The 21,892-nt window shown below is 30.4% G+C and overlaps 1 protein-coding gene across 2 annotated transcripts in view; it reads right to left on the bottom strand.

Moving 5' to 3' along the window:
- The window catches only part of Msr-110 (DUF3736 domain-containing protein Msr-110), a 127,011-nt gene extending 111,495 nt beyond the window's left edge, over positions 1-15,516 (bottom strand). For both annotated transcript variants that reach the window (XM_085959901.1, XM_085959903.1), the window contains exon 1: positions 15,220-15,516. In XM_085959901.1, coding sequence (XP_085816027.1) covers positions 15,220-15,315 — 96 coding nt within the window. In that variant the 5' untranslated portion in view covers positions 15,316-15,516. The remainder of the gene's footprint in view (positions 1-15,219) is intronic.
- Between the last annotated feature and the right edge of the window lie 6,376 nt (positions 15,517-21,892).

The raw sequence follows: 21,892 nt of genomic DNA, 5'->3' as shown, positions 1-21,892 counted from the left end.
TGGCAACACTTATTTTGAATGAGGTAAAAACATATATTTTTATGATCCAATTCAAATATGTTCCATAAAAAATCATACTTAAATCTAGTATTTGGACCAGAATAATTATACCGAGAGCATAACATGATAATTTCTTAAACCGCGTAAATTAAATATTATAAGTAGCTTACTGCTTAATATATAATACATAATAATATGCCTTCTAAAATCATTATTTTGTGTACAGTTATAATTACGAATATTACATATTATGCATCAATATGCATAAAAAATAACATTGTTATTAAAAGAGAATGAGTTCTCAAATGTGATTTTAAAAGTTGCAATAGGTAAGTATACCATAATATATTTAAAATTTACCATATACCTCCATATTAATGAATACTACCTCAATGCTGTTTCAGTTGGATTTATGGAAAATATTTGTTGAAAATCATTGTTATGTAAAAATGTTGTTAAATATATTGTGAGGTTTAGGGACTACTGTTATGTTGTTGATCGTCATTAAATTCTTAACGGGAAGCTATTGTAGTTTTATTTTAATCATTATTCATATTTTATAATACAGAATAAAATGTCTACTCGAACTACGAAAATGGTTCCGACTTAATATGCGTAGTGTAAATAAAAAATGTGTCATTCTAGGTAGAGTTGTTCTCTATGTGCCAAATGCAGGGATATCGCCACTAATTTAACCTACTGCACATAAAATGACGCCGTTACTAATCAGTGACAGACTTAAGAGACGCATGTATTACCTTTCAAAATACTCAAGTACATACTTGAAGCAAAATATATAGTATTGTACTGTCTCTAAATAATATAAATTTAAAATTTATTTATTTTTTACTTAATAGGTTAGTTCGATTCTAAAACATGTATTCTATTTTTATAATCATTTTTTAGTCTATATATAGTAGTGTTGTAATATTAATATTAAAATTAATATAGTATGACAAGAAAAAAATGATATCGACAACTAATTGTGTGGAATTTATAATAGTATAAAATATACTGTTGAAAAAATTGTCTCCATCAAGAAAATGATACCTCAATAATTAATATATTACTTACATATATGTGTCGCTAGATTTCAAAATCAGCCAAGTCCATAATAGACGAATAGGAGAAAAACAGCTTTTTGTTTTCTCAATTACACAGTCATAAGGGTGAAAGTTTATATTATTTCGAGTATAGAATATTTAAAATGAATAAATTCCCCATTTTGATAATGCAGACATATTAGAAAGCAGTAGTTCTTCAGCAATTCACAAAAAAGTGAAAAATACCTAAAGGTGGATTTGGCTGATTTTGAAATGTAGCGACACATATATCGATGGGTACAGTTGTTCGCTTTCTAGTTTTGTATAAAATCAATTTTGACAAACTCGAATCGATCGAAAATCAAAGGCCATAATATTTATTAATCATTTGAATGATAAAATATCTTCTCAAATACCCTATTTAGATAAAAGTACCTGCAGTATTATTTTTACAGAATAATAGTAATTGCAGAGGGGTTTTCTGTTTATGTTGTTTAAAAGAAATATATAATATTATATATATCAATGGCAACTAATAATGTATAAAGATTCATATTATATATTATAGAGTTTGTTGAATTTTAATACTTACAGCGTTTACCTATGGAATACCATTAGTATGTTTAGGTACAATGCCGTAATTAATTACTATGTGGAAAACCTCAGAAGTATTATAATAAAATTCATATTAGAATAAAATACTAAGGTTTTTCAAAACTATGTCTTTTTCTATATTAAATAATATAATATAATAAATGATTCTGTGTATTTAGTAATCAATAAATAAAAAAATATTATGTATTTATCAGTATGTTTGCTGAAAAGTATTAATTCAATAATTAATAATTAATTAAGTCATCCAAATATCTTATAAAACCTTCCAATAAATCTTTTTCATGCTTTGCAAAATGTTTTATAGAACCACCGCAATATACATAGTATTCACGTAAAACTATTTTTCAGTGCACAATGAGAATAACAGCAACATTATTTTCATTTATTTTGTTCATCTGTCACTGACTTCGTGATTTTAAAATTGGAACTGCACAGAAGACCCGTGCATATGTCATGCTTATTTTTAAGGAAATGCAAAATTATACTTGATCTCAATAAAACAGTGCATTATATAACTACTTACGTGGAATAACCCATTGGAATATTATAAATATTATTTAGATCACAACCGTTTTAACCATGGAGGTGTCAACTAAATAATATCTAAATATAATGTACCTAATAAAAATCTATTCAATTTATCTACGGTTTGTTCAATTTTAATACCCACAACGAATAACATGTGGAATATCATTGGTTTGTTTAGATTATGTATTGTTTTACGTTGTCAAGGCAAAAATAACGTTTTTTGTAATTACATTATTGCCTATTGCAGAGTGGAGATAATGCAAAGTTGTAATCATTGTATATTTTAGCAAACATTGTATTATTATATTTTTCACTTGCATGTCGCTTTGTGTGTGTGGGTATTTTAAAGTCACGGTCCGAATCGGTTATGCTACGTGCTTCATATTATTCATTCATTTTATTTTAAAATTGTAATATTCATACATTGCGTAATGATCGAATTATGTAATTTTACTATCTCCCCCGCCATCCAATTATTATTATCCAACATTACGAATTTTTAATCTGTCTGTTCTTTATTTGAGAAAAAAGTAACGGACTATTTTAACTATTATAATATTTGATTTTATGAACATATTGTGTATAATAAGGAAAATGCCATTCATTGTCACATATGAGGATAAAATTCAAATTTCGAATTAACAAAATATACGTGACAATCAATATCACTATTTGAAGTTGTATGTAATTGACACAAAATAAGGATTTAAACATTGTTAGGAGCAGTTTACAAATCACCACCTAATAATATTATAATCGTGCATGAAAAAATATTCAAACACCTAACTGCATTCTGTAAAAAGTATAAGCATTGTATTCTTAATATTGGGATTACACTCAATGAACTTGTGTATATAATATACCTAATGTTGTTATTGTTTTCATAGAAACATATCTAATTGAATCTACATAAGATTTTACCTAATATGTACCACATAAAGACATTGAACACTCTAAAACACACTCTATGCAAACATTTTTTATATCTATGGTATGGATAATTTGAGGAAATTGCTTAATATACGTAAATTGATGATGACATATTTATATTGTGAAATCAATTTCCTCAATTTGGTTACGAATGCAGATGTATTCTTTCAATCCTCAGATCCCCGGTTAGTTAAACATATTATAGAAAACCTTTATATAAAGCTTAAATATATTTAAAACTTGAAAACTTATCACTTAGGATAATGATTAGATTATCTACGAGACATTTCGCATTTCAGATTAACCTTTAACAAATCCATACATATGTAGCCTGTGGTTTAAAACGTATTAACTAATTATAACCTTAAAAAGTTTTTCAAACAATATCTAAGTGCCATTATTTTAATTTTTATAATTCATTGTTTCTCGACCCTTTCGAAGAATTTCGTGACACAGAAAATTTTTGGATCAAATCAATAATAAAACATTTGCATTATTATGTTTAGATACTACGCGACGTACATACTGATTGTAAAACATTGGTTTAGATAAACAATCACAAAATACACAAAACGTCAGAACAGCGCAACATGTTCTTTATTTATGACAATTAAATACTCCTAACCTATCGAATATATTTTTTTTACAGCTAGGTGCCAGTCCAACCATACTAAAAAAGATTCTGAAATCGCCGTAATATAAAATAGTTAAGAAAACTCCCTCTAATACGATCTAAAAACCTGCTAATAAATAACCTTGGCTCGATAGTGACTCGTGGAAAAAACTAATCGCTGTAGAGTTTTAGACATGAAAAAGCTTATATTTTACAACGTTTTTATTAGGTCGTATTCTTATTTGTCCGGTGGTTGTTTATCCAGTACGAATCTTGCAATCGATTTTTAACTAACTTCCCGACTTGCTAGACATTTGAAACTTTTACAATATATCAGAACACGATGCCAATGCATTCTTTTAATACTTTTAGCCATCTTTAAGTAGAATTGAATTCATTTTCCGTTAATTCTGTTTTGTATGAAAAGTTATTTCGGAATAAATCCGTAATCCAATCCACTATTATTGGTTGCTAGGGGGTCTGGGGTCCTAGCAACTAAATTATTAATATATATACGTGCGTTACTATGGAAATCAATATGAAATGTCAAAATGACATTTCAGTATTATTTCTATCAAGTACATTTTTTTTGCTCGCTTAAGCTAGTCAAGTCAAGCTTATATGTTTCAACAGAAAATTTAAAAACGTTGTATATAAAAAGTTCTTTTTATCTTGTAATTATTCATAATACAATTTTAATTATTAGTTAACTGATAGAATAACTTTACTATAAATTTATTGATAATACAACACAATAATATAATATAGTAAGCAATTGATCAGGACCGGTTTCGCCTGCTTATAAATTCATCCAGTAGCATAAAAATACGTTATTAAAATATTGCGAAAGCATGCCTAATATTAATTTTATTTGTGATTTTGGGAAGCTGTATTGTAAAATTATAGTAAGCTCACTTCCAAATCTTAAATCCATTTCGATAGATACAAAAATGTACCATTTTTTATTAAACATACATTCATGACACCGTTTAGATTTAGGAATTACCTAATGTAAATAACTATCGTTAACACCCTGATTCAAAATCACAAATAATGGTCACCGATATTAACGAAACATGATAAACACCTTGGACACCGTGATTGGGTATGGTACAAATGGCGAAATTGCTAAACCACATTGCCCAGAATTCTATGGACATAGAATCGAGTCCAGCCCGACACATCTTTTCAACAGATGATTTCTACTATGTATGTTTTTTTTAGGTTAAAACACAACCACACGAAAAAGATTGGACTACTAGTAAAATAAGGCTTTCCACAACTTCTACTCTAATAACCGGCAATCAGTCGGCACCTTTATTAGAAATACAATATTATTAATATTCCTCTATATTTTCGCATACCCCTTTTTTATTTGTGTTTATCTTTTTTTGGATGACCTACCGATATTATTTGTGAAGTATTTTCCTCTTAGCTATTTTTAGCGCTTGTTGTTTTGTCGATGTCTATGCGGATATTTTAATTTTGTTGTGAAGATTTGGTGTATATTTAAATTTTAAATACAAGGAAATATTTTTTAGCATTTTATACTAAAGAAGAGAATAATGTTCTATATTGTTGAGTGGATGAAGTGTCAACCTTTTTGACACCTCGTTGTATGTAAATTTTAATAATATTAAGCCAACGTAAGTACAGTCCAATTACAGAAAGATCGAGTCTTGAGAAAATCTCTAAGATGAATAATTGTGACCTCACTGTGAATCGAACTCAAACTCCCAATACTAGAAGCCAGTGCCTTCTGCATTGGACAGCGAGGGTCGCTATAACATCAACATCAAATTTTATTTGAATCTAATAACTTTATCTTTGATTCACGTATGTATCTGATTCAACATCTATTCGATATTGCATTATTAACTTTTTGAATTAATATTGTTTATATTATATATGTATGCTAATCAAGAAATCAAGTCTTCGTGGATATATATTGAAGTAGTGACTCACATAATATTATGTAATTATTTAATATCGTGGAAATGAAAAAGACGTGTTACTATATTTATTAATTCTAAAATGTATTTGTCCATCTCTCAATTGATAATCACTTGCAAAAAAATAGGAAAATAATAATTTCCAAACTTGTATTTATATTTTATGGAACCAATTATCTGTATTAACAACATTAAAATATTACTATTTCATCAACTAGAATTACTAGATAACCTCGTGAAATCAACTAAATCGTACTTCGTTGGTTCATTTTTAATCCGCTTATCGAGATGCACACGTCAAACAAGTAAGGTACATAATATCGCAATAGGTCAAATCAGTCGATGAGTGTTATATTATACTTTGTAACTATTTCAAAATAATTTAAATAACTATACATTTAAGAAATATGTCATTATTTTAACAAGTAGAAATTCTAAATAAATTATAAACTTAGTCTCAGATATTATGTATGGACTAATAAATTATTTCGGTAGCTATATAATACGAATATTTATTTTAATTTTATTAAACGTGAGTTCTTTTATTTTTAACATAATTACCTACCACCATAATTTATATAAGTACCATTGTGTATATTATTTACTTCGATATGGAAAAATATTGATATAATTCAATGTAATATATTTAACAATACAGTTATAATTCTTTATGATTTATAATTATGTATTTAATTAAAACAATAGGTAGGTCAGGTACTATACATACGATGTGATCAAAATAATTCTATTGCCATCATGAATACTAAAAAGTGCATTGTTCATTTATTGATAACCAGTTTATAATATAGGTACAATACTATTATATAATTAATATTATGAGGATAATAATATTAAAAATATACAACTGTTTTATTATTATTCTATGCATGTTATTTATAATAAATATCAATTTGATATAATATGATAATTTATTATTGTAATTAATATTATAACCAATAAATTACGAATTATGAACTATACTCTATTTAGATAAATTACTACGAAAGTAAATCTTGTATTATGTACCTAACATTAAACATATACGTATAACCACTAGGAAGCTATTTTATTTATATTCAGCTATATTTTAAATACTTCTCGTCAAATCAACTGTCAACAATCAAAAGGGTAAATTGTATTAAGCATGTACATAAAAAAACTGTTATTTGTGACAAAACAGCAAATAAATTGTTGCTTGAGCATTACAATGAAAAAATAGCTGTTTTGGCGTACTTTAAAATCTTAAAATTCTTTTGGCATGAGTTGTGTTTTACTTGGATTGTGGATATATATGCAGGCAGAGGCCATGACACAGTTCAAAGTCGTTAATCTTCAGTTTTTCAGTATTATTTTTTGCTCGAATCAGACATGATTGTTGGTGCTGCATCGTACTTTTGTACACAGTATTAATATTATCATGCCCACCGTGAGAATATTTAGGTATCATAATTGCCATAGAATTATGTAAAATGCCACACAAACAATATGTCTGTCTGTAAAAAAACTTTAGTTAAAATAAGTGTTGTATTTTATCGATAAAAATTAAGATTATTTTGGATGGTTTATCTTAATTAAACGAAGCACGGCCTCGTGGTTAGCTTGGTGGAACGATAGCGTATTTTTCAGAGCAAGTAATCGATTTTCATGTGAAACTATACAGAAAGATAGCAAAAAAAATAAGAAAAAATCTTGATTGTTTCCAAAGGTAGAATCTTTTCATAATCATTACACTATTATATAACTATATAGCAATAAAAAACTGTTGTTCCATTTTCAAAATACAATAATTCTATTTAATCTAAAACCGGTTTTGGCCAAAAGATGTTTTCAATTTAAAAAAAAATGACGAAACTGATTTTGAAGTAGGTAAATAAAATTGTTTAAATAGTACAAATAAATATAATAATAAACATAATTAATTGTCATTATGTATTTCACTTTTTAAAAACCTTAGAATTATGTTTTTTGTATGTTATGTATTAAATAAAAAAAAACAATGACGTAATTACTAGGATCGTGCTTCGTGCAAAATAACGGAATAATAGTACCTAAAATCGCCCTATAAACTTGGTACCTAGGTATTTTTTTACCATTGTTAAGGAAAATGTTTTACGTATAGAAAACGTACCATTTTCATAATAATGAATAATTAATAAAAACATCGAAATGACGGAATGTCTTCTAAACCCTTCGAATACATACTCCAAGTTTTTAATTTAATCGTTAACGATTTTTCAAGTGCGTTATGCAAGTGAATGTAATGCGATTTTCATTTGTTTTGCTCATCTTCCACCGACTTCAAAATAATGTTTTTAAAATTGGAATTGTGCAGATGACACATGCGCATTTCCGGTTCCATTTTTTGGAAAATATAAAAATATATCATTTAAGATCCTACCATGTATTTCCGCCAAGAAGTTACTATGACAAATAGATAATCAAAATCTTCTTCAATCTCTCTTGCATTTGCATATTGTAAAACTATTCATTAATAATATTGACTGCACCTATTTTGACCTAAAATCTAAATATGTGTATACCTATATGGCCAATTTCTTAATAGTTATTTAACTAGGTTTGTATAGTAAAATGGGTAAATTTATTTTACGTACTTATCTACTTATATTTTTTAAATGAAAAAATGTTAAAAGTAGATGTCGTAATTGTTTCAATTGACTGCACATGTTGTTCCCTTCCAGCTGCACGGTGGAATAAAATCTGATTCAGTTTATTCAAAATTGTTTTTTTTTTTCTAATACTATGGCGTATTACATTTGAAATATATATTATATACTTCTATGCAGCAGAAAAAAAAATAAAAATACTAGCTGCTATTAAATTCAATATTGGCCAATTTTTACACAAGACTTTGATGGCGAAACACCTGCATTAGTAGAAAGTAAAAACAAATTTGTTTCGACTTCTAAATTACACATAAACTTTATTTTTAGTTAAAAATATAAATACACATCTAGATAATTTGATGAATCATTTTTAAATTAAGCCATAATACAGTCTAAAGATTAATCATTCCCCTTCTACAACAGAGCGTTTTATGAACATCCACAATTTAAAATTTGACTCGTGATACTTGTAATATAATATATGGCATGATATGCTTCAAAAGTAAAATTCATGTATGTAAGAATTTTTTTTTTTTTTTAGAATTATTAATAACTGTGCCCTTGCTTTTTCGTACAAGGTGGTTGTTAGTAATTTTGGACAATCACAAACACCCAGGCTTTGAAAAAACACATAAATATTGTGTCCTCACCGGGAATCGAACCCAGAACGCTCGGGCGGAAGGCCAGTGCCTTCCCCACTGCACCACGAGCGCCGCTGTATGTAAGTGTTGCAAACAGTGTTCATATATTATAAGACATCTAACGAAAAATCGAGGCATTTTTTTTTTAATTTTCCACTTGACTCGTTTAGAAAAGCTTTACGACTCATCAATACACTACCTGCGAAGCTATTCTATACACAAACCGGCTATCGATGGTAGTTTATCATATGTATGTATTGAGGCGGACAATTGTTACAATGAGTCTAAACTGTCAATAAGTGCCATCTTGTTTAAACAGCCCCTCTCTTGGCTGTGTTCACTTTTGGAGTGAGGTAGACAGTTTTGACAGTTTGGGCGGTTGATTTATTGTAATAATTAACTGCCTCAATACGTAAATATGATATATAGTGATAATATTTATCCCTTTAACCGTCGATAGCTGCCTTGTATATAGAATAGCTTCACTGGAGACGTTGACATTTTCAAATATTTGTTTAAATTTACTTTATACGCATATATGTTTTATTGCCTTTATATACATTCTATATCTACCCATAAAATATGTTATTTTCAGTTTTTATTTAAATCTTTTTTTAGTAGTATTAAAGTAATATTGCATTTTGTCTTAAATATGTATTAGTTTGCATTTCATTTTAAACACAACGCACTGGACCGAGAAGAATGAGCTTGAAGAGGCATTCATCCACCAGTGAATAGATTTGTTGAGCGATGGCTCTGCCAAATCCATGTATTGTTTTTTCAATTTATGTTTGGAGTCAAAATATAGACATAATATGTTGAGAAAGTGGGTAACATTCATTTCTCGTAAAAACAAAAATCTGTTAATTCAACCCTCCACCCTGTGGAAGCCCATATTGTGATCTCATTCGGATCGGACATGGTCAAATAATATAATATTTATTATAGTATTATATATATACTATGTATCTATAATATTTTATCAATCTACTACACGTATCTTGTTATACATATTCATACATAAAATGTATTAATTAAATACTACTTCGACATCTAAATGGCGTCTTGCCATATTATTATTAATATATTGTCGATATTATATATATATATATATATAAATTTTATTGATAAAGGGTGGCGATCATCAGGCGAATAGGTGTATCCCGTGGTGACGCGACAAAAAAGTCATCTAGTTAGGTGCCTACTTGAGTGTTTTTAAATTCAAAACAAGTTTTTCTTAATTCTCACGTTTGTTTTGAATAAGTAAGTACGTGAGAAATATATGCACAGAATGAAATTATAGCCCACGTCGTTATCATTTCCACAACACTCGATTGCTCGTTTTATTTCGTGGAATAAAGAAAAATTCATTTTGAAACATCAGCGAAATAAATTGACAGTATTGTTTTAATATAAAACATTCGTCAAGCAGGGTCCTCAAAATAGGGGTCCGCTATTCGAGTAAAAGCTTTGTAAACTTTATTTCACACATCAATTACTCAAAAAAACTTTTACCTACTATAAATCACAGAAAGGCTGCATAAAATATGGTCATATCATAGACAGAAGGAATAGAGAAAAGTAGCAACCTCCGTAAATGGATCAATATCCAAAGCGTTGGTGGCCTAACACGACTGACCTTAGAATCTCAGATGTACTTTTATTATGATCACCGATTTACGATAGAAGAGAGTACCAAAAGAAGAAGACGACGCCATATGCTATGAGAATTTAAACTTATTCCGTTCACTCTAAAATACAGCATTTCTTCTAGTAAAAAATAATAATATTATATGAAACGTAAATAGAATGTACCTACTCCATAAACAAATCTTTCATTATGTATCTACTTATTGAGTTCGGTCAAAAAGCTAGTGCCTAATTAAAAGCCTTAGCTTTCAAAAAAATATCTCTACTATTATATTTCTTGTTTAGTGGAACCGGAGTGCGCCGTATTGAGGCGGCGCTCCGGCTCCTCTCCAATTCTCAGAAATAATATGTTATGCCCTAATTTAATCACGTGAATAAAGACAATACTTATGTCGCCGTTATTTTTAACTTGGCAACAATCGAAAACTAGTAAACTGGAGATTAAAGTGTGAGAGAAACAATTACATAGTCAAATCAATTCCTAGTCAATTAAACGAAGATGTATTGATCTCGATAGCGTCCTTCGCTTCGCTTTTTTGGCCATCGATAATAAATTATTTTTGTCATTACTTTTATGAAATTTGCAGTGAGTATACTTCGGAATATTAAAAAATTGTGGTTTATAAAAAGTGGAGGAAGGTTGTGTAATCAGGATGTTTAAAAACTGCAACCTGGCACTATTTTATTTAACACTAGACCACTGACTTATTAAGATGCTATTCTGAAATTAATATGGTGTGTAAATCAAAAAAATGGACACCACTGTTACACGGTGTGATTAATGAATCAGTTAAAATAATAGTGATGTTGTGCAAGTGAGCTGAGACCAATATTATTCTTCGAAATAGCCTTTCTTCGAAAAGAAAATAATATTACTTGGAATTATAAAGTATACAGAGAAAGGGGTCATCAAATATATCCGGCGCGCATATTATAGAAGTTCTAACTGCCATCAATATTTGACAATTTTTAAATAAAATGAACATTCAAAAAGTAGTTATTAAAATTATAGGTAGGTATCGTTAGGTTACACAACCATTTTGGAACGTACATATTCGAACAGGATGTTATTTTAACCACAATATATATAAATTTTCCCTCTAAATTAACAGCCTTATAACTCGACATGGCGTTGACATGTTTGTCAAAATGGTTTGTTTTCCATAATTTTAGATATTTACCTAACTTGTTAAGATTGGGTAAATATTTTCATGACTTGAATGACTCTATTTTTATACTTAATATAATGGTTTTTTCGAAAGCATCCTGAATTCTTTGAATTAATTACATATCTTATTATAATATATACTGTGATCTACTTCAATTAAGAAAAGGTTTAATTGTGTAGACATATTATCATATTACATGAATATTCTGAGAAATATTAGCATTTTAAGTCTAAAATTACTTATCTCCTAAGCATCCAATGTACAGATAAATTTATTTGTTTTAATGGCACGGAATTAAAGCTATTTTAGCGCACGAAATGGAAACTTTTACGAACCTAATAAAAAAGTAACATAATTATCTAAGTTTATGTGAATTTTATAAAAATAAGTGTTATAGATTTTTCGTTAAATGGCATATCTAGATCGGATGGTCAAATTAATTTTACCACGAGAAGGAGCGATAATTTTGGGGATTTTATGAACCGGAACGGCGCTCCGGTGCGTTCCGGACTGTTTTGAACCCTGGATTATTCTTTGTTTAATTATAAATAAAATGTTGGCCGACCCAATCATATTATCAACAAAATTAAAATTGTTTGGTTTATTACAGGTAAGCATAGACATTATTTTCAGAGAACTGACTAATAAATAGAATTCCGATAGGCCATATTCAATACACTACATTTTGACGCAGGATTTTGAATGTGTTAGTGCCCTACGACAATGAACCACGCATTACGGACGTGTCACGGAGCGTCAATGCATAGACCGAGAGCAGTTGTCAGTATTCGACGTATAACGTATTCTTGACACATGTTTAAGTTTATCCCACACTCGAGATCGGTTGCCTGCTACTCCTAACCCATTAGGTATTTCAGTTAATATTATTTCTGAGTTCCCTGGTTGTTTTGTATAATGTATATGTACATATTTGTAATCGCGATAATTTATTGTCTTCTAATGAGTATGGCATATTTAAAAAAAACTAGTTTTTATTATTTGCGGTAGTGGGTCATAGGTTACACGCTATGCGCTTCCAATCATTAGTAATATCATAAAATGCACCAAGAGTCACAGCTCACAGTAATGAACCTACAAAAGGAAATCTGTTTTTTTTATTACAGTCATAACTTTCACCAAGGTAAAGAAATATTCGTGACTACCGACCGCCTTCGTTCACCTAACAAACACTTAGAACTTGAAGCCACGTAAAACAAAACCTACATTATACTATATTGAATTTTGTATGCCTATTAATACGAATAAATTTATTTAAAATCCTTCTTTCTATACAAACTGAAAGCTTGGTGATACGAATTTATATAACATATTGTTATAACTTAAACACTAGATAACACGAATTGATACACTTTTCCGTTCACTCATTATTGAAATATAACTACATACACTATATTCTAATTAATATTGCTCAAGTTGTCATTGGTTAGGGTTAGTATAGAGAGCGGGTCTAAGACGATTCGGCGCCGGTACAACTGGGCGCCACGCAATCGAAGTAAATTGGAAAATAAATAGACGTTCGTGAATTAAGTATAGGTTCTTTTAAAATACATAATATTCTGACCATGTCCGATCCTAATAAGATCATAATATGGGCCTTTTTGCGAGAAATGGATGTCAGCCACTTGCTCAACCTATTACGTCCATACTCTGACTCATACACAAATTGAAAAACAATATGTGTTCTTGCCAGACCCAGGATTCGAACCTGGAACCCTCGACACTATAGGCCGACGACATAATATAGGTATATTTAATATTAATATTTAATATTTGGTAAGAATTTAAATATACACACGTAAATAAAGATTTAATTGTACATATGTTTAAGTTTCAACAAAAAGAGAGTTTTTTATTGTTGTATAAAGCCTCTGGCTTGATAATTCTCAATCCGCAATAAAAAAAACATTATTTTTAGAGAAAAACGAATTAAAATTACTAATTAGTATATAAAAATTTATTATACTTCATGTATAAAATCGTAACGAAGTCTATTTATTTCATTCGACAGTGCGGCGCCCATTTTCCCCATTCCCTAGAAAGTGATCCGAAAACCGATCGTATACACATTTAACATAAAACAAGTAAAAAGGTACCTAGATCAGATTCAAATGTTATGTTGAATGAATGATACGAGTATATAAGTAGGTACCTAAATTGAATTCCGTTGTTCTTAAATTTAAATTGTCGAAAGGAAAAATGTTGCGAGTGTGCTTATAAAAAGTTTGCGAAAATTATAATATTATGAATGTCTCTCAAAACACATTTTTCCATCTTTGTCTTATTGAATCTAATCAAAATTTTTATTATTTTTGTTCTTTACATTATCTGGGTCAATTTAAGCTGTCGTTAGAGTTATGAATGTTTGAAATCAAATTAAAAAGTATATTTAGACTCAGAAAATATATCTAAATCAAACGATTCGTATAATGTCAGATTGTTAGCGAATGGTCACCATAAATCAATAGAGAATGTCAGTTTTGTAAAGCGATACAAGACAAGTAGGCTGTCAATAGAGTTGGAATATTTCCAAACAAATAAAGAAATACCTACTACAGTCATTTCGCAATATTTCTTTGGTACCATTCAAAATAATATATTATAATACAGGGAATCGTTGATTCGTATATCTTGGTCGTATTTAATGTTTACAACTACTAAATAATAATAAATAACAACAATGTTTAAAACTGGAAAACGTATTTAATCTTAGAAAAGTAAATAAATACTGTTATTATATTTAAAGTTTACGATAGTAGACATTTTTTCGTTTACAATGCCATCAAGTTTTGAAAGTCAAATAGTCTGGTATTAATGATTTCGATATCTCGTGCATATTATAATATATTTTAAATCGTCACCACACAGATGTCAACGTATTATGTGGTAATTGATTGATACCAGATCCTACTATATCTCGGAAGCATCTAAATATATTTACAAATGTTTTGCATATTGAAAAACGAAAAGGCTTTTTATTGATATTAAAGTGTTTGTAGTTAATGTTTAATTTTTTCGCCGTAATCAAATAGAATAATTTATTCTACCTTGCTACTAATTGTCATGTTGTCGAGTTTGAAATACGAATGCGTGTATACTTTCTATAAAAATGAATTCACTATTCACATACAAATATAATTAACCCATCGCTTCCATTGTGTACGCTACACATCTATAATATGTACTTACATACATCAAAACAAGCCTAATTGTACATCCGCGTATGTTTTACTTGATACGCGGGACCTGTTCCGATTTTAAATAAATATTGCACTAGTGCAAAACAGGTAAGTGTTTTGTTTTTAAACTTTTAATGGCCTTCTAAACACTACCAATTTCAAAATTACTAAAACGACTCGATTGTAGCAAGTCCGCTTTCGAGTGTAGTAACTAAAATATTAATTATTTATTTTAGCATGGTTGCGTAAATATTTACCGGTGGCGGCTCCGACGTGCTGTAGATCTCCGACGGAGGATAGTCAGGCTTCATGGTCACGGTGGCCATCGAATCGGGCTGATGCTCTTTCTCCATGGTCTTCTGACGCCACAAAAACAATGTTATTACTAACGCAACACTGAGATCAGTCAATCGTTCGACACGAGATATTTCTGAGACTTTGCAGCTTCAGTCGCAACGTTATAAAATAATAATAGTATTGCAATATACACACGACAGGTGGAGGCTTTAGTTTGTTGAATTCTGTAGTGGTTGGCCGACGTCTGCCGTCGGTATGAAAATTCTCGTGCACGCTGCTGACTGCTTACCTACGCCGACCTGCCAAAGAGTGGGGCATTTGAAAACAATCCAATAAAGAGTGTTAAACACAGTCCATCCGTACCACCGTGCATCAGTCTCGTGTCAACATGGAGATCGTAATTTTTCAGGTTTTCTATCTAGGCTTTCGTCTGTATTGATATTTCATCTTTATTAATTACAACGTTTTTATTAGGTCGTATTCTTATTTGTCCGGTAGTTGTTTATCCAGTACAAATCTAGCAATTGATGTTAACTAACTTCCCGACTAGCTAGACATTTGAAACTTTTACAATATATCAGAACACGATGCCAATGCATTTTTTAAATACTTTTAGCCATCTTTAAGTAGAATTGAATTCATTTTCAGTTAATTCTGTTTTGTATGAAAAGTTATTTCGGAAGAAATCCGTAATCCAATCCACTATTATTGGTTGCTAGGGTCTGGGGTCCTAGCAACTAAATTATTAATATATGCGTGCGTTGCTGTGGAAATCAATATGAATGTCAAAATGACATTTCACTATCATTTCTATCAAGTAAAATTTTTTTGATAGTTTAAGCTAGTCAAGTCAAGTTTATATGATTCAACAGAAAATTTAAAAACGTTGAATATAAAAAGTTATTTTTATCTTGTAATTATTATTATTTTAATACGATGATTTTTTTGTTCGATAAAATAATAAATAATTTAAAAATAATATACTTGCGGTTATATTATTGTAATAATTAAATATATTATTTTAGCAGAAAAATACGACTGTCATCAAATTATATCGTCTGTCGCTTGGGTTTCGAGATATTTGTACCCTGGGGACTCTGCTTTGAAGACGGTGGCTGTGATCGGTCGTTGCTTGGACTGATAAAACAGGTGAGTGCCGTTCAACTTAGCTGAGACAACGAATAAGTACAGAAATCCAAAAAGGTAAAGCAGTCGCTGTGTAAGCTACTCTTGTATCCAGGGGATTGGAGAAAATATTTTATATACTTGGGGAAACCTAGTTAGTACATCAATAGTTTAAAATTTATTATTAATTTATTGGTATATATATTATATGTGTATTTGTTTCGTTTAATTTTACATATTTTCTCACTTACTTTGTTTTACTCTTTTATTATTATTATTATTGTTTCCGATTTATTAATTCTGTATGTAATTCTCAATGTTGGTAATACTCGTATAATAAATAATATGTAACTGTTTGTTTATTAAAAAAACCGCATATCTTACAAAACAATCATAAATAATAATTGCTGATTAATACGAGAATTCCGAGTTTTTAGACAGATTTATTGGTGTATTTCAATATTACTGACATATCCAAAAAAGGTGGTCAAAATGGTAGACTTCCCAATGTTAATAATTATTAATCTATAATACTTTCTAGTAATACATAACGTGTCTTGTTAAATAGTTTACTACACCAGTATGTTATCAATACACTTCTTCTTCTTCTTTGGCTATATCCGCCCCTTAAGGCTATACCTCAGAAGATCGTGACTACACGATGCGCGGGTCGCGGGTGCAAATGACGCATGCCAAACGAAATATAATTTGTCATATAAATCCAAAATGCGTCCATTTAATTTCCTGTTTATTGTTCTATTAGTGACAATAATAATATATTCATTGACATGTTTTCTTTTTCAAGTAAATGGGTAACGTTTTTAGTCATCTTTACACGATTTAAGAATTAATACCCCCGTCGCCATCACGAAACAAATTGACGTGTTACCAGCTCTACGTTGTATCCGAATGCCAGCGAGTCCAACATTTCGTCGCGCCTATAGTTGAAAATTATTTGCCGTTTCACTGATGTATCGTCTTAACTGGAGCATATGGTCACTCGCCAGTATTCTTGCTTCGTCTCAGGTCAAACCAGCATCCCGTAGCTCCACCGTATACACTCTGTAGATTGTATTTAGCGGCCTTCCAGGTCGCCAGAATCCGGTCGGCTTGAAGAACAGTCAAGCCAGGTTAAAGTTCTCTTCTAGCATCTGCAGCACGTGCCCGAGTCAGGTCCAACGTCGCCTCTTCACTTTCAGCGTGATTAGAAGTGGCTTGGTGCGTTCTCTTATCTCCTCGTTGCTCCTAAAGTCATACCCCACCGCACACCCAGTATTCGTCGCAAACATCTGTTTACGAAGCTATCAATCAATACAATAAGGTTATCAATTTACTAACTAATTATTTTTCATAAGATTTTCCTATTTTGTAAACATAATAAGTGTAAATATTATATGCATATTATTTTCTCAATATATCAGTACATATTATTATGAATACATATTTACAAAAAAAAAATGTAATTTAACTGCTTATAAATTTAGTTCGAGTGAATTTATAAGCAGTTGCAGAGTTAGATATTTTTAAAATATCGTAAACACTATTCATTTTCATAATAATAATCGACACTATAGTTAGGATAGCCCAGTATTATAATATATTATAATAACTACATTTTAACATACCATGTACCTAAATTATTCTGGTTTACACCGATCAACATAAAACATACATAGATTTTCAGCTTGTTACTTTTTATATCATAACAAAAACAATATCTCATTTGGTCGTATATACTGAGAAAAAATTCATGTCTAAATAAAACACGGTTCTTGTTGGTTTACACTTTACAGGAAGCCAGCAGCAAATAAATCTTAAAAATAACCGATATACTGGACTATTTGTTAGGTTATGTTGAGTTAGATTAGGTTTTCATTCTTGAATTCATGAATTTTTCCAAAATCAGCTATGAAAATTGAATTAATGTTCATATTGAATCTAATAAAATTAGAGACCGTATAGTAGATAATAATATACGGTCATCTCTTTCCGATAAGATAGCTCACGGCGAACTGTGCCACGGTTAAATGTTTTACGTACAATTTAAATGTAACCATCTCATTTAACGTCGAATATCTATATAAGTGTATATCTAATCTAATATATAAAAATTAATATTTGTGTGTTTGTGTGTTTGTGTGTTTGTGTGTTTGTTTGTTCGTATTTAATGCGCAGCCATACCGTTCATCCGATTGCAATAAAACTTTGTAAACTTATTGCTTGCACTTGCGGGAAGAGTATAGGCTATACTAATATATAAAAATGAATGTCTGTCTGTCTGTATGTCTGTCTGTCTGTGTGTCTGTCCCGTATGCGTTCCTATACCATTCATCCGATTGCAATGAAATTTTGGTAAGTGGTTGCATGCACACCCATGAAGGTTTCTGAATTAGAAAAATCATCATCTTCTTCTTCTTCTTCATTATATTTTCTTTTATTCGTATGCTTCCTATACCATTCATCCGATTGCAATGAAATTTTGGTAAGTGGTTGTATGTACACCCATAAAGGTTTCTAAATTAGAAAAATCATCATCTTCTTCTTCTTCTTCATTCTATCTTCTTTTATTCGTATGGTCCCTATACCATTCATCCGATTGCGATGAAACCTTCGTCAGTTGTTGTGGTAACACCCGCAATGGTTTTTGAATTAGTACAACTATCTTCTTCTTCTTCTTCTTCTTCTATTCGTATGCGTTTCTATTCCATTCATCCGATTGCAATAAAATTTTCGTCAGTAATTGTGTCAACACCCGCGAAGGTTTCTGAATTAGTACAACCATCTTCTTCTTCTATTCTATCTTCTATTCGTATGCGTTCCTATACCATTCATCCGATTGCAATGAAATTTTGATCAAGTGTTGTGCTCACGCCGCAAAGGTTTCTGAATTGTTACAACTATTTTCTTTTTCTTCTATTCTATCTTCTTCTATTTGTATGCGTTCTTATATCATTCGTCCGATTGCGATGAAATGTTGACCAGTTGTTGTGAGTACGCCCGCAAAGAGTTCTGGATTAGTACAACCATCTTCTTCTTCTTCTATTCGTATGCGTTCCTATACCATTCATCTGATTGCAATGAAAATTTGACTAAGTGTTGTGTTCACGCCCGCAAAGGTTTCTGAATTGATACAACCATTTTCTTCTTCTTTTTCTTCTATTCGTATGCGTTCTTATACCATTCATCTAATTGCGATTAAATTTTGACCAGTTGTTGTGCGCAAGCCCGCAAAGGTTTTTGAATTAGTACAACTGCCTTCTTCTTCTTCTTCTATTCGTATGCGTTCCTATACCATTCATCCGTTTTTTTGGATCCATCCGGAACTTTGGTGAGTTGTCGTGCGCACGCCTGCAAAGGTTTCTGAATTAGTACAACCATCATCTTCTTCTTCTATTCGAATGCCTACCTACACCATTCATCCGATTTCAATGAAACTTTGGTGAGTTGTCGTGCGCATGCCCACGAAGATTTCTGAATTAGAAAATCATCTTCTACTTCTATTCGTATGCGTTCCTATACCATACATCCGATTGCAATGACATTTTGATCAAGTGTTGTGCCCTTGCCCGCGAAGGTTTTTGAATTAGTACAACCATCTTCTTCTTCTTCTATTCGTATGCGTTCCTATACCATTAATCCGAATGTAATGAAACTTTGGTGAGTTGTCATGCGCGTGCCCACGAAGATTTCTGATTTAGAAAATCATCTTCTTCTACTATTCGTATGCGTTCCTATACCATTCATCCGATTGCGATGAAACTTTTGTCAGTTGTACGTCTGTACAACCATACATAAATAACATTTGATATAAATAAGAAAGGATTTCAAGTTATACACATTTATATTTTTGATAAAAATCGATGTTTTTTAAAATAGATATAAAAAATATTAAAACTATGAATTAGCCAAAAATCTCTTAAGTGATGATTAGAAAACTTAATACACTAAATTTTAATAATAAATATGACCATAAAATATATGTAATAATAGGGTGCGGTCCGATTCGACAAACTCACATTTTATTTCATTTTTACAAATTGTAAGTTTATCTTTGACTTAAAATAAAAAATATTCTTCTTTTAAATGTTTTCAAATACATATTTATTCATTAATACAGTTGAAATTGTAAATTATCAAAAAAATGTCTCAAATTGCAAGCTTCGTTTTTTCCCGCTAGGTGTCTCTTTAAAAAGGGCTCAGTAAAGACTTCGCCTTAAGATCCGACATAAATAGTGTATACAAAACTTTGTCAGTCAAACGTATTTGTTTTCATTGAACTAATGCAACAATGTGTAGATATTGTTTGTTAGTTTTTAAAACTCAACTAAACCCTGCTTAATCCAACCCAAACATAGTTTTAGATATTTTATAGATAGAAGAATATTTTTTATCGATTATGGTTTGGTCTAGGCAGGGCTTAATGAATCTTAAAAAAAAATAAACGACACCACCTGTTATATTATATCCTTAATTCAACAAAAACAAATAAGTATGATTGGACAAGTGTGCAATATTTTTGTCGGATCACCCATAGCATACCTAAATAAATTATTATGATTTGGTTTCGCCAGGTTTTAATTGAATTTTAAAACCAACCAGCACCATCTACAAATTGCATTATCATTTCAACGAAAACAAATAAATATGACTGACAAAGTTTAGTGTGCACTATTTATGTCGAATATTAACAGCGTACCTCCACCCCTCGCCATTTGAACATCTTGAGAGGTGCAAGATTTAAAAGACAAAACTTCTCTAAAATAACGCAATTAAAACAATTCCCCACGACTGGGCAAAGTAGTCAGATAATAGCGGTGTGGTAGTGAAGAGAGTCTACATCCAACCGTTGTCTATCGTACTGGCTCACCCCTGCTCCTAGTAGAGTATGATACTAACGTATAATGTCCAAAGGCAATTCCTGGATATTCAAAGAAATGGAACGGCGGGTACGCGCCAATCATGATCTTAAGATCGCATTAAATTGAAAAATTTCAAATCTAATCTTCATTCTGTCTAGTTTTATTTTAATATTTCATACGGATGAAGTCACGGACTGTGGGTTAAGAATTTAATTAAAAATAATACACAATTGAAGACGACCAATGTTACCCCCTAAAACTGTGCTGCGGACAATAATATTTAATTCAGGCCTGCTGTAAAATAAAATAAAATAATATAAAATGAAATGAAATTGTTGGCCGTTTATTTCAAACGAACAATGTTATTATTATTGTGGCGTTCATCTCGCGGAGCTTAAAATGCAATCTTTAATGGAATATCTTTTTACACAACTTTCTCTTTTCGATTGCAATAATAATCCAGCTTCATTGTTTACACGAGTTGTGCAGAACCAGTGCGCCTCGATCAAAAACCACACTTAGTATGTATCTATATAATAATATGTAGTATATTAGTCTATGACCACACTAATATTATTTAAATTCAGTTAATAGGTATTTTGACTTCCATATTCCTTCAGTTACGTTATGACAAGAAGCTACCTAATAC

This window comes from Rhyacophila brunnea, unplaced genomic scaffold (genome assembly GCF_057557595.1).
Source record: "Rhyacophila brunnea isolate RB1 unplaced genomic scaffold, BYU_Rbru_1.0 scaffold_9, whole genome shotgun sequence".
Taxonomy (NCBI): domain Eukaryota; kingdom Metazoa; phylum Arthropoda; class Insecta; order Trichoptera; family Rhyacophilidae; genus Rhyacophila; species Rhyacophila brunnea.
This window is presented reverse-complemented; position numbering and strand designations above follow the sequence as displayed.